Source organism: Crocodylus porosus, unplaced genomic scaffold (genome assembly GCF_001723895.1).
Source record: "Crocodylus porosus isolate Cpor-Errol unplaced genomic scaffold, CroPor_comp1, whole genome shotgun sequence".
NCBI lineage: Eukaryota > Metazoa > Chordata > Crocodylia > Crocodylidae > Crocodylus > Crocodylus porosus.
The window spans coordinates 88474764-88489448 of NW_017728886.1; the positions used below are offsets into that span (position 1 = coordinate 88474764).

A 14685-nucleotide genomic window follows, 5' to 3' on the forward strand; every position below is an offset into this window, starting at 1 on the left:
ATCTGTACTGTCTCATATAGGGCCCAATTCTCCAACTGCCTTGTTACCTGTGCATCAGTGCAAAATGGGTATAAAATGCTACTTGTGCTGACAGCATTTGCAGCCATGTTCAAGACAGTGGAGAATGAAGCTAATATAATACTTAAGTACGCTGTACTAGTCATGCTTACTATGAATGAAGTTGTAACATGATATATTCTTAAGGGCTTACATTTTGTCCAGAACAAGTTACAAGGTAGAATCCTAGCCGCATTGAAGTCAAGCAGTGATTTGCCATTGACTTCCCTGGAGCCAGGATTTCACTCATTATGACTTCTGACATTTGAAAAAGCCACTGTAAATGAAACCATTCTGTTTACATACCAGTGAGTTCAACAGGAAACACATATAATGGTTTGTGCTTTCTTTTTTCAAATGCATTTTAGTTCAGTATATGAAATTAAAAACCTCAATGCCCTTTACAAATCATCCACAACATATTTGCTGAATTGTTTGTTTTTCCATTGTAATTGAAAAGCAGATTGCAATCTGTCTGTGATAATAAAAATTTCCTATACATATGAGATCCTAGAGGTCATGCCACAGGAAAAAGTTGGAGGTTAAGACTGGGTTCTAAACTCAGTTTTGACACATCTAATTTGTGATTCTTTTCACCCATCTGTGCTTTACAGCCCCTGTCTATAAAATTTGGCATTGCAACAAAGATTTCCTAAAAATTAACTTATCTTAAAGTATTTTCAGATCCTTAGGGAAAAGATGCTATGTAAATTTAAAATATTATTAATATGAACTTGTACAAAAATCTTTGTTAAGTTTTAATAAAGTTACTCCAATAATTAATATAATCTTTAAACTAACTACATAGAGGTTAGTATACATAACCCATTAAACTTCTTTATGTAACTGTTCTATGATCCTTACATTTTGGATTTTCAATTAACAATATTGTCCCACAAAAATCCAGTGTACACAGTTTCCAAACAACCTTGACTTCAACCACAAGCACATATTTACCTGTTGCTATCTGAAATCATGGATTTGCAGGGATTATATATATTTCCACTATTTGTCCCCTTTCTTTTAAATTTGATTAAATAGATCCTTGTACAACACTGTAGTTTCTTACCTGGAACGCCATTCATAACACATGATCAGGACATCTTGCTTTGGTTGAAGAGGTGGACACTGGCAGGATGAATTTGTAATAAGAGGCACTTGTGACCGAGGGATAAGTGTTGAGGACTTCAATATGTCTTTCACTTCAACCACTGTCGTTACTTCATTGCAGCTCCTTCTTTCCACTTCCTTTACTTTAGCATGAATAACTGCAGTTTGAAAAGTATATAAGCAAGGACAAGATTTAAGGAATACTCAGGATTTCAGGAAATATAATTTAAAACTAAATAAAGCTTTTTCATATCATATAAGCTCCTGCTTAAGTTGTAAACTGAGGCAAGAACCATTTCTTCTTACGTGTGTATGCACATGGCCCAGGGCACAGGAACCTGATTCTAACTGGCTTTTCAACCTGATTCTCAAAACATAAAGTTGAGCATGTCCCTGTTGCTGGTTCGTTCCTATCCTGCAAACCATTACCCTATAGACAACCCACTATAGACAACCCTGTGGCCTCCAACGATTCTAACTCACAGAAGTAAGTTGTTTGTTCATTCCCAACATATTATTATTTATGGTTACTTTGACATATTTACATTATGACATAGAGATTTACTATGAAACCCATTGTCCTTTCAATAATAAAACCATTCAAACTTCTGAAGGTTAGCTTATGTCTAGAAATGAGATTGTCAAAACCTCAAGGTGTATGTTAAGAATTTCAGATGCCTTAAAAATGAGTATGGGTCTAAATAAAAAGTAGCGTACATAGCTAAGGGGTTTCAAAATGTACATAGTTAATACTGTTTCTTCCTTTAAATGAAAGTCATTGAAAAATTCTTGCAAAAGCACTCTCCTGCCTTGATATTGGATTATATTTTAAGAGAACAGGTACACAAATTAAATAGTCACTGAAACTTGTTTCCCTAGCTGTAGAAAGGAGAAACACATGGTGACATTTGGAGAACACTGCAAAACTTCATAGATTTTAAAAGAGGCAATTCACTCCTTCAGTGAGAGAGTTCTGATCAAACTTACATCAGGGATTTTAAGAAGAGCCTGCAAATCCTTTTCAGAAAGTTATTTTCTCAATAAACTGCATTAGTAACTGGTAAATTCCAGAAATACAGCAAGATATTTTACGGAAGATCTTGCCATTTTATCATCTCTATTATGAATGGAAAATAGAAAGTCTGCTGCCATCAGACTGATGGGAAACGCCTGTATCAGATGACACATTTTCCAAGCCAGCTTGTGCTTTCTTCACATACACAAAATTCCTATTGAAAGTGACAGGTGTTTTTGAGTGAGTGGGGAAGGATTGGCTCTTACTGAAAGACTTCTTTTACAGGACTCAGCACTCAGGTGAGTCCAGCATGAGGAAAAATAGAAGAACAGGGAAGTCAAATGACAGAGACTGGGCAGGTCTACACATTCATTAATGTGCCATAGTTACTGCACTAAATATTAGGTTTAGTACTTGTATCAAATGAAAATAGGTAAAGACTTATTATAGGTAAAGACTTATTATATACTTCCTAAAAAAGCATTTTGTTGCTGGGAACAGTTTAAAAAAAATAAAATAAAATCAGAACAAAAGCCAATTGTGTTAACCAATTGTGATTTTTTTTGTATTTAACCAGTTGTGATTGGTTCATTGTGATTTTTTTGTTTGTTTGTTTGTTTTTAACAGCCTGGCCCAAATCATCAGAAAGATATGTTGGTTATATATATTATTCTAAACCAGATTTTCAGCAAAATAAGAATTTGATTGGATATTTCCCCTGTATTTTCTCCCTATTCCTCTTCTGATAATAAATTACCTATTGATTTTGGAAAAGGAACTCTAAGAACCTCAAAGCCAAAATCTTGATTGTAGACATAAAGAATGCAATGTGATGCTTTCAGTTTCTCTAAAGGCAGAACGTGAATCTGCAAGCTTCATTCAGATAAACTCATGCTGAAGCACATTTCATGTTAAGTTGCTTAAAGTACAGTCATTTTAAGTTGCTGCTTTTTCATGCATTTTAGACAAATGCAGATAATGGAGAAGTTCAGTGTTCTACCAGTTCATAGCCTTAGCTTCACCAAAGTGCAATGATTTAATACAAATGCGTTTACCAATGGTAAATGCCCATTTCTTTTTACGAAGGGCCTCCTGACTTCACGTAAGTGTTTGTTTAAACCTTGAAGATGTAAGCAACTAACCTGATCATGTAATCTGATACAAATATATCATGTTATAATGTTTATTGTAATAAAACCTAACATCCATATTTTGTAATAAATGAATTCCAGTAACACCCCTCCCAGAAACAGCACCTGTAGATTGTTATAAATTATATTAGTACATGAGAAATCCACTGTTGATTTTACAGACTTTATTACTAAAAGGTAAAAAATATAAATAGTTTTTCTTACTAACTTGTGTTTAGAAATTATTTTTAGAGATCAAAACATGTATATTGCCTCTGTGTCATGCCATGTATAATAAAAGTCATGAGCCAGGTCCTCAGCTGGTAAAAACTGTTACAGCAACATTGACTTTAAATGATCTCTGGCAACTGACACAACTTGAGTATCTGATCATATGATTGTAATGGCTAGCATGCAAAATATAGTAAATTTTATGATGACCGAAAATAAGTCTATGACTTAATTTGTAAGTAAATAACAAAGTTGCTTTTCTAGCTTTCCTTGCCTCTTCACTTTCATTCCTTTCATATAAACTCTTTTCAGCTGGTTGGAACTGCAAAATTGTATTTACATGGCCAAAAAAGATTCCAGTTTCCCTGACAAAGAAAAATAAACACTGCCATCCTCAAAGTCTCCAGCTGTTTTGTGCATCTAAATACATTAATCACCTCAGGTAAATTTGTTAATATAGTAACAGACTTTTTTTCCTCTCAATTCTTCTAAACAATCTCGTTGTCCCACTACATTGTATTAGGAAAATCTTTTATTATAGAAACACTGCACCACCCTGGTGAGTTTTAATGACTGAAAAGCTCTAGAGATTTGCTATTTGCTATTTTAAGGAAAACAAAGTGAGATGTTTCCAAGGTAAACAATTTTTTATAGTCTCAGAGAATGGTGTGCATTTATGACTAATTCATTGGTTTGCTACAATTGATAGACCCGCTTCTTTTCGTTTTAAATTATTTGCCCTCATAACGCAATAATACCAAACACAGCAGCTGAAAAAAAAAACCTGTAAGAACATAAGAACTGCCATTTACTGGGCCAGACCATAGGTTCATCTTGCCCAGTATTCTGTGTCATAGTAGCAGAGTGGATGAGAAAAGGGAGAGTAAACTGGGTAGGACCGGGGTGTGTTTTTTCACTGATCCTTTCTCCCTGTAGCTTCCAGCATTTTAAGGTCTAGGAAATTCTGATTCGGAGCCTGTATCCATAACTCCCATGTTCAATAGCTACTAATGCCCCTTTCCTCCAAGAATTTGTCCAGTCCCATTTTGAATCTGGCTAAACTGCCAGCTTCCACAATATTTGGTGGCAATGAATTCCATGCTTTAATGAGTTCACACGCTGTGTGAAAAAGAACTTCCTTTTGTTAGTTTGAAGCATACACCTACTAGTTTCATGTTATGACCCTCTAGTTCTTGTATTGTGAGAGAGAATAAATAATAAATACCTATTTATTTTAAACTCTTATCATGCCTCACCCCCTCCCCATCTCAAACCTCCTCAAGGAAACTTTGACATGATTTCCCTGCTGCACTTACTGTAGCTGTAGTTCTTGGTCAGGTATGTTGCTAGGGTTGGCTTTATCTTTTTGCACTTGCAGCGATCTTTAAACAAACAGGAAAAAAGCATAGGGAAAATGTGAATTGACACTATGTCAAGCATAGGATTTTTTTAAGGGAGTGATGAATCAGTAGGAGACGCACCATGGTTTACATTCTTGCAGTCAAATTCTTGAGGTCTTTCTTGGACCATCACATCCTGAGTAAAATCCATCCACTTCACATCTGAAAACACAAGATAAAAACTGCACTCAAGCCATGCCAAGAACCCAGCACATGACAACAAAGAAAAGCCCCATTGTGAATAAACAGATTAAAATAATTTTTGAAAGTTGTGCAGGTACTTTAGAAAGGGATGATCTGTCCTTGAGCTGGGGACTGGACTAGATGACCACCTCCTGAAGTTCCTTCCAGTCTTATTTTTCTATGATTCTATGAAAAAGAAACCCACAGGCATCCTACTTAGCTTCTACAATAGTCATCTCCTGCAATCAGCCTGCTGGCTCCATCATCCCTGGAAGCGCTTGTCTGCGGGAGGTCCCCTGCTTGCCCTAACAGCCCTTGAAGCTGCATCAAGTGATACCGACAGGGTTTCAGCTGGGGACTGCCAGTGGGTCCCTAGAAGCTGCATTAAGTGGCCAGTGATGCTGGCAGGAGTTCAGCTAGGGTTTCATGGACATAGGGCATACTTGGACTCACCACGCTGCCAGCTTGCCCCTAGCTACCATCTTCCAGGCTAGTAAGAGGCACTAGGAGAGGGCAGCTCTTCTCCCTGATCTGCTTCTTGGGGCCCTACCAAGGGGAAGCCAATGGCTCTTTACCTAGCTGGATTTGTCTTGGAGTTTCAGAGATGTTTGGAAGAAGGGCCAGATCAGCATTTCTCAACCCGTGGGTTGTGACCCGAAAGTAGGTCCCATGAATATATGAAAGGGTTGTGAGCAAACTTTTAAAATGGATTAACAAACGTTAAAAGTGGATTTGCCTTGAAAGGAGAAAAATGTTTGGCTTTCCCTTTGCAGGCTGGCAGAGTTCCCCTCAGTGCTGTAGCAATGAAGTTTGGCACCCAGGGCAAAGCCTGAAGTGGCAGCCTACCCTCAGCCCGGGAGTGAACGCAGAGGCAGGAACTGCCCTTCCCCTGTTTCCATGTCTCCCCAAATGAGCTGCTCGTGGTTGTGTCCTGTCCCAGCTGAGCAGCACCTGTTGGCGCCCTTTTGTTTTGGCTTGCCCCTAGGGTAGCCATCATAGAGGACATTTACATTTTCTGCTACTCTGTCCTCTATCAGGGCCAGCCCATCCTATACTGTGAAACCTACGGCCGCAGGGGACTCCAGAGCTAAGGGGCCTCCTGCATCCGGCCGCTCGCCATACCTGTCCCTGCCTCCCCCGCCTCTGCTGGCAGCTTCTTTGGGGCAGGGGCCCCAAAACTTTCTTGCAGGGGGCCCCGAAGAATTGTGGGCCGGCCCTGTTCTCTATAGATACGAAACCTGGTGCCTGTATGTCCTCTATTTTTATCTTGAAGGGACACTGTGAATTTTCACTTGAGAAAAGTAGAAGACATAAAGGTGCTGGGTTTTGTCTCAGTAGAGGACGGAGGACAATCAGACAACACAGGAAAAGTGCAATGTGGGAACAGGAGAGGTGTAATGTGGCTAAGCACCCTGTGATGGCCACCCTACTCGCCCCCCTCTGCTACCGCACTGGTTCCCCAACACTGGGAGGCCGGGGCGGGAGCGAGGGGACTGGGCACGGATGTGAACAAGTGGGACCTGGTACAAAAAAGGCTGGCAAGCGGGCGAAGCTGCGCCCCAGGAGAGCGGCTCTGCCAGCGCTGGCTGTGTGAGGGGAGAGGTCCTCCTGCCGGCTGAGCCAGGGGTGCTGCCCCAGCGCCGCGCCCGCGCCCGCGCCCGCGCCCTCGCCTCACCCGCCGGCAGGTCCGTGACGATGGCCTCAGGGGAGATGCACACGCCGCGGTCGTACACGGGCAGGTCCTCGCAGGCCAGGCTCTCGGGCCAGCTGTGGTTGTAGCGCTTCATGAGCGGCTCGCAGCCGTCGCGGGCGCGCTGGCACACGGACTTGCAGGGCTTGATGGGGTCGTAGAGGAACTCCAGCGTGCAGATGGGCGCGTACATGGCGCACAGGAAGAAGAGCAGGTCGGCGCTGCACTGCGTGCCCAGCAGCCCCTCGAACTGCTCGATGGCCAGGATGGCGTTGGCCTGCGTGCTGTGGTGCAGGTGGTTGGGCATCCGCGTGATGTTCCAGGGCATGGCCCGGCACATGGGGATGCGCACGGCCTCGCACGGGGCGCCCGCGCCCGCCCGCAGCCCCAGCGCCAGCACCGCCAGCGCCGCCAGCATCTGCCCGGCCGCCGCTCAGCTCCTCCTGGCTCCCGGCGGGCTCCCCGCAAGGGCGACGCGAGCTCGGGCCCCGGCGCGGTCCTCTCGCCTCCGGGCTCACGGCATCCGCGGACAGCCATGCAGAGGGTAGGGCCGGATTTATACCAGTGCCCCGGGTGACGTGGGGGCTGAGCCTGCTTCTCTGGCAGCATCATTCATTTGGGATGTATGTGTTTCTTTTCAGACACAGTGACATCACCTCCACTCACTCGGCTTAATCCCCCGGCGACATCACTACGCTTCTCAGTGTGTTGCAGTTTGGAGCCGTGCAATAAATTCCTGCCAGAGGAAGAGAGGAGAGAATAAAAGAAAGAGAAAAGGGAAGAGGGAAAAGAAAAGAAACAAAAGCAAAGGGAAAAGAAAAGCAAAAGAAAAGGAAAAAAAGAAAAGAAAGGGAAAAGAAAAGAAAAATAAGGCGGGGGGGAAGTAAAAGAAAAGCAAGTGCTTCCCTCATCTCTCTCCCTCTTTGGTCTACAAATTCAGATGCAAGTTAAGAAGAAAGGGAGGGGAAGAATAACTGAGCAAAGAACCAAGGGCTTTTTAATCAGGGCTGAACTCCCATATTTTCAGTGAGAAACTTTTGCAGCTTTTGGAGGGAAACCACCCCCACCCCCCTACAACCCCTGTTATTTTATCTGTGGCCTGTAGGGGGTTAGGGAGCTAACTGTTTCAATAGCCCAAAATGTCCGTGCTACACACAACACTGGAAACACAAGCTGGGAAGTAGGTTAGGTTGTACTGGCTGGGGTGACAGCAGCTGATCCGAGCTGGGGACTGAAAACTTCAGTGCAGGACTCCAAGAGTCCCCCGTCACTGCTGCTGTTTAAGAAACGAGCACAAGAAACTGTAAGGGCAGAGATTTAAAATTAAGATTTAGTGTTTTAAATCACTAAACACTAGAGGGTCACAAAGGGCTTTATAATACCCAAAGGGCTATATCACAAAAACCCTGCAGACTATCTACATGCCAATAGTTTTAGCCCTTTCAGTAGGAGAAAGCCTTTCATGCCATGTAAGTCTTCCCTTACCTCATGGTAATTCAGACCTGAACCCTGTGTTCAGTGGAGTTGTTCCAGATTTACACCTAATTAAAAAAGAGCTGAATGTGACTCTGTATGGATAGAGACCTAATTCTGCCCTTACGGGTGACTGGTGCCACCTTAGTTGGGAGGGGGGGCACATGCCCCCTCAGCGACCAGTCAGCAACCAGGGGGAGGTACCCCCACAGCCAAACTTGCTAATGGGGAGGGGTCCCCCACAGCTGATCGCAAGGTGGCCGATTACTGCAGCCACTTCTGGGAGCACCATGGTGCTCCACTCCCTGGCTGACACTTGCAGGGGGCTCACAGGCACTCCCACCTGCCCCCCTGCCTATCCCATCCCCTAAGCGGTGAGCATGGCCATTCAGGGGGTGCACCGGCACTCTCAAGAGGTCCCGTGCACCCCCTATGCATCACCACTGTCTGCCCTCAAGTGACCCAACAGCAAGTGTCTTAATAGCAAGCTGAAGGTAGAATGTAGCTCTAGCTCAGAGTTTCCCAAACTTTTGATACCCAGGGCATCCTGGGGGTTTTTCTTGATTAAAGTTGACCATACACTTCACTTGCTGGTCTGTGGGCTAGATCCTATTTGTAGGCCCCATTCAGTGGGGCCAGCCTGGCCAGGGTCCTATCCCACCCATTTTTTGCAGTGTGCTTCTACCACTCTCATGGCACACTAGTGTAACCACTCTCACGGCACAGTCATTAGGAATCACTGTTCTCACTAGGAGTTTCCTGTCCTGGCTCATGAAGTTTGAACAAGTTGGGATGAATGTTTGGAAATCAGGGAGACATGTTTTTCTGCTCACAGGCGGTAGCTGCAGCCACCCTCTGTCCTATACTTCCAGTGGCCTCCGGCTCAGACTCCCCCTCTGTTCTCTAGGACAGTGTTCCCCAACCTTTTCCAGCCCAGGGCACATGTACATGAATAAAAATTTTCTGTGGCACACCTGTTAAGGCATTCCCCATCCTCATACCTATTGTAGCTCATTGCAGCTCATTGCCACGGCAAAATTTTGCAGCATACCTATGCATCTCTGACAGCACACTTTTGTGCAGCAGCACACTGGTTGGGAAACACTGCTCTAGGACATGGATCAGAAGAGGCTGCCAACTTAGGCCAAGGGGTTTCCAAGAGACATGGGGCATGAAGGAAAATTCATGTGCTTGGGGTGAGAGTGGTGGTGGTAGGCACCAGAGAGCAGATAAGAGGAAGTAACAATGAATTCCCACCAAAGCCTCATTTGAAGAAGTTTCTCCTTACTCCTAGCTGTTCACATCTATGCAAGGTGCTACTATGCAGTGGTTACTACGCATTTATTTAGTACTTGTATAATCAAGTAGTAAATAAATGCACAGTAACCAGAGTTACTGCGCACTAGCACTTGTAAATGCCTTTTTTGTGCTGCTACTGCTTTGCTGCAATGTGCTACTGTGCAGTATTATTCAGTTACTGTGCAGTGAGCGTCTTGTGTAGACATGCCCACTGTGTCCAAAGGGCACACAAGTTGACATGAGTGTTAGGACAATAAAACAGCTCTGGAGCTTAGAATCATAAAAGCCCAGAGAAATAGGGCTGGAAAGGACTTCCAGAGGTCATCTAGTTCAGCATTTCTCAACCTGTGGGTCACAACTCAAAAGTGGGTCACACTATGAAAGAGTCATGAACAGACTTTAAAAATGGATCAACAAACTTTAAAAAGAGATTCTTCTTTAAAAAAAGAAAAAACTTGGGAACCTGTGGCTTTTCCCTTGCAGGTTGGCAGAGTTGCAGCCTGTAAGGGGCTGCTTAGGGCTTCCTATGCAACACACACACAAACCCTTCCTGCCCGACACACTGGGGACTAGGACCTGGAGCCAGGGGGGCAGCAGATCAGGACTGAGGGGCACAGCATCAGGACTGGCCTTTGATGATTACAAATGGGTCCTGCTACACAAAAGATTGAGAACCACCGATCTAGTCTAACCCCTTCCTGAGGCAGGATCATCCCTATGCAAACCATCCCATACAAACTAATCTAAACTGTACATAAAACTATCTTCGGCCCCAACACAACACAGACCTGACACGGGTCAAGCAGGGGGACCCCAACAGCCAACATTATGCTTCTATGAAATGTTGTCAATGTATGCTCAAGAGATCCCAGGTAGAGGGCCACACCACCCTGACAGAGGGACGAGACCTTTTAGCCAGGAACCTCTGGCTTTGGTCCCAGCAGGAGCATTCACACAGCCCAGTCAAAGTCCCCACTGTAGCCAACACCCAATGCCTCTGAGGAAGGCTTAAAAACACTCTGAGACGTGTAGCAGAAAAGGGGTAGAGGCAACCAGTAAAGCCCACAAGCCTGAGAAATACCCATACGTGTCCAGCTAGCACCTATGTTGGGAGTGGTGGGGAAGAAGTAAACTAATGGCCACAAGACAAGTAGGAAAACACATTGCTTTAGCCTGTTCCTGATCCATCCTCCCCACCTCAGTGCCCTGCTCCTCAGAAATGAAGAAAAAGGAAGAGTAGCAGGAAAGCAGCCCGTCCATTTCCCCACACACTCAACTACTTGGTGACTCGCTGGAAACACAACCAAAAGTATAAAATCCTGCTTTCTATATGGAGCATGGATGGAGGGGTGCCCCTTTGTTGAGTAAGAACCTGCCACAGTGCCAACAGCAGAGGGAATCCCCTCTCCGTGCTTGAAATCACAGGATCATAGTGATTCACATGGTAAACCGGAGAACAAAACAAAAATGATCCAGTGCATGGGAGACCAGAGTTATAATGGACAAAAACCTGAAAGAACTAGGGTTATTTAGCCTGGATAAGAGAAGACTGAGAGGGGATTTGATAACAGTCTTCAAATACCAGAAGGGCAATTACAGGAAGGATGGAGATGGACTTTTCTCTGTGGCTGCAGGGGACAGGACTGCTCCAACTTTATTTTTTGTGGGGAGGGCCTAAGATAATGGACCTGTGGAAAGTTTTACACATTTCAGGTGATAACCTTCTGCGGCGGGCCCTCAGGCCCCCAAGTACTTGGCTCCTCTGCTAGGAGCAATGGCCTCAGGGTGCAGCAGGGGAAATTTAGGTTGGAGATTAAGACGGACTTTCTCTGAGGCTGGTCAGGCACTGGAACCAAAGGCAGAAACAATGAGCCTTCATGCTTGGACACTTTCCAGAGCAGGTTAAACAGACACCTGGCTGGGACAGTTCAGTCCAGGAGGATCCCGCCTGGAGCAGGGGACAGGACTAGATGACTTTGTGAGGTCCCTTCTAGTCCTGCTGTCCTGTAATCCTGTAGGGCAGTGTTTCTCAACCCATGGGTCAAGGTCCAATAGCGGGTTGCTTGAATATAGGAAAGGGTCACAAATAAACTTTAAAAATTGATTCTCCTTTAAAGGAGAACAACATGGGAGACCCTGGCTTTTCCCTTGCAGGCTGGCACAGTTGGCTGCCCGGGGTCCCCATACCCCCCCCACATACCGGGGGCCTGGGGACTGGGGGGCAGAGGGTCAGGAATGAGGGGCATTGGGTTGGGACTGGCCATTGATGTTTACAAGTGGGTCCTGGTACAAAAAAGGGTGTGAACCACAGCTACAGGCATGGGCGACTGGTGCCTCCTGAGTCGGGGGGGCAGCAGGCATCAGCAACCAGGGGGTGGCTGATCCTGGGGGTGGGGTGGGAATCCCCCTGCGGCCGATCCTGCTAACCTGCAAGTGACAGTGGTGCACTGCTGGCACTTGGAGGTGCAGGGGGACCTACTCCTGACACCCCCACTCCTTGGCCGGCGCTCTCAGGGGGTGCACGTGCACCCCCTACGCGTCACCACTGGCCACAGGGCACCCCCGCTCCCTGCTGAACCGGGGGAGGATGGCAAAGGCTGAGCCCAGCTGCCCTCCACTTCAAATCAAGATTAGGATGTTTTGGGTGAGCTGGAAAAACGGGCCGGAATAAATAGGATGGCATTTAATAAGGCCAAGTGCAGGCGCAGCAGCTCTCCGACAACGCGCGAGTCGGTCTGAGGAAAGACCTGGATCCGAGGCGCCTCGCCTGCCCTAGTAGCCGGCCCCGCAGTGCGGGCGGGCGGCGGCTGGCCCGGCTGCGGGGGAGGGCCCGGAGGGGCCAGCAGGTCCCCAGCTGCAGACGAGCCAGCTTCGGAGGAGCGCTGCCGAACAAGCGGTGGCATCACCGCCCCGCGCCGGGCTCCACCTCCCGCGCCGGGCGGGGGCTGCGCGTCGTGACTGGCAGCCGGGCACTGCGGGGCGATGCTGCTGCTGCTGCTGCTGGTGCTGGGCAGCCTGCGGGGCTGGGGCGCGGCCGGGCCGGGGGCATCGCCCGCGCCCTGCCAGGCACCGCAGCAGTGGGAAGGGCGCACCGTGGCCTACGACCACACCACGGGCCGCAACACCCGCGCCGCCGTCTCCTACGACGGCCCCGGCCAGCGCGTCCGCCTGCTGGAGGAGAGGAAGGGGCTCATCCCCTGCAAGAAGTAGGTGCCCTGCCCCGCGGGGCCGGGGGGAGGCGAGGGAGGGACCCCCCTTCTCCCTGCCCCTTTGCAGCCCCTCCCCCACTCGGCCGCACCTCCCCTCGCCTCTTCCCCGGGGCTCGGCCTCCGGCTTTCCCCTCAGCCTGGGCTTCCGCGGCAGCCCCCACCCCGGGGTGCCTGGAGCCGCCCCAAGGGCGAGGGGCCCACCTAGAGTCCAAGAGCCAGGGGCTGCCGAAGAGCGGCGCTCTCCCGTAGTCCAAAAAACCCACAAAGTTTTTTTTCCTGATGTGGTTAGTAAAGCCTACGCAGGCCGTGCTGTCACCGTCGCCCGGCTCCTGCTCAGGCCACAGCTTTGACCTGCCTCAGGTCCAGACCGAGGAATGTGGTGGTCAGGGCCGGGCTACAGTTTTTTGAGGCCCCCTGCAAGATATAGTTTTGGGGCACCCTGATGCGAAGAAGCCAGCATTGTGGATTCGGCCAGGGGGTTGTGACAAGTGGCCAGAGACGCTGGCAGCAGAGGTGGGGAGTGGCAAGTGGCCAGACCTGAAGCAGGTGGAGGAGGGCAAGTGGGTAGATGCAGGGGGCCCCTTGTCTGCAGGCCCCCTGTGGCCACAGGCCACAGGTTTCATAGGATAGGACAGGCCGGCCCTGCAGGCGTCTGCTAAATTACGTCTTGGTAGGGTCATGGTGATGTGGTTCCCACAGTGGTTTAGGTGGAGGTGACGAGGTGTCACCCGCAGCCACCCTGGCCTCTCGCAAATAAATCATAGATTTGGTGAGGCGAAAACGTTTCAGCTTTTGTAGCACCCTTTAGACCACTTCCCAAACCAGTAGGCAACCTTTATCTTCTGGTTGTTACTTAGACTCTCCCAGGTCAGTGGAAACCCTAGGACCAGTTCTGCTGTTATGGAGGTCTCTGTAAATCTGAAGTCAATCCATTTTCAAAGGAGTGGACTGCTATGGATTTACAGCAGCCTAGCCAAGAGCAGGGTATGGCCTTCTGGTTTTCACATTACTCATCTCAGTGAATGGGTGTGTTTCTAGCATGGCCTGATGAGATGATTTCTGCTGTAATGACAGAGGTCTCCCCACCCGATTCCATTTATTCCTTTGGTGCTGAGGAGAAAGAAATGAGGCTGTAGGAAGCTAATGGTGAATAATAATATTTCTAATGGGCTGGGTTGTCATTTCAGAGGCAGTTACTTGTTCGGACACGAAGCCAGGTGACAGAAAGAGAGCCCTGAGGTCGTGACTAATCTCCAGGCCCAATAGATAGAGAGAGATTTATCATTTTCACCTTGTAAAGTTTCTTGCGGCAGATTTTTTTCCACTTTTTTGTTTTGCTTTGTTATGGAATTCAAAGGTGTTCCAAATGTCATCTGGGTATTAGTTGGTTTAATATCTTTTATTAGACCAACTAATAATATTTATCATGTCTACCCAAAGAACCTTCTCTTTCAAATATCATAGTATTTTTTTCAAAATGTGTATCTCAAGTAGATCAAATTAAACTGGGAGACTAGTGTCTCAAAAGCCAACATAAGCAAGGCCTTTGAAACGGTCTCCCATGACTTTCTGATTAGTAAGCTAATGAACTAGAAGATAACACTGTTATTTCGTGGGGCCATAACAGGTTGAATAACTGTGCTTAAGGAGTAGTCATCGTGCTGCAATACCTACCTGGCAGGAGGTGTTAAGTGGGATCCCTAGGGCTTTGTCTGGGGTCCAGAACTTTTCAAGATCTTCATTTATGACTTAGAGGACAGGATTACTCAATCTTATAAAAATGTGCATCTTGTAAAATGACATACATCTCCAAGCTGCATAGGACTGCAGTCACTTTAAGTCAAGATTAGGATTCAAAATGACTTTGGTAAATTGGAAAAATGGCCTG

At 46.9% G+C, this 14685-nt stretch overlaps 2 protein-coding genes across 3 annotated transcripts in view; one reads left to right on the plus strand and one right to left on the minus strand.

Moving 5' to 3' along the window:
* The window catches only part of SFRP4 (secreted frizzled related protein 4), a 27707-nt gene extending 20334 nt beyond the window's left edge, over positions 1–7373 (minus strand). For both annotated transcript variants that reach the window (XR_002101886.1, XM_019538788.1), the window contains exons 1-4: positions 6802–7373; positions 5025–5105; positions 4860–4925; positions 1127–1325 (exon numbers count right to left, since the gene is read on the minus strand). Coding sequence is in view for 1 of the 2 variants with exons in the window: in XM_019538788.1 (XP_019394333.1) it covers positions 1127–1325; positions 4860–4925; positions 5025–5105; positions 6802–7234 (779 nt within the window). In the remaining variant the exon portion in view is untranslated. The remainder of the gene's footprint in view (positions 1–1126; positions 1326–4859; positions 4926–5024; positions 5106–6801) is intronic.
* Positions 7374–12514: 5141 nt separating this feature from the next.
* The window catches only part of EPDR1 (ependymin related 1), a 47453-nt gene continuing 45282 nt past the window's right edge, over positions 12515–14685 (plus strand). The window contains exon 1 of the mRNA XM_019538814.1: positions 12515–12794. Within this exon, the coding sequence (XP_019394359.1) occupies positions 12571–12794 (224 nt within the window). The 5' untranslated portion in view covers positions 12515–12570. The remainder of the gene's footprint in view (positions 12795–14685) is intronic.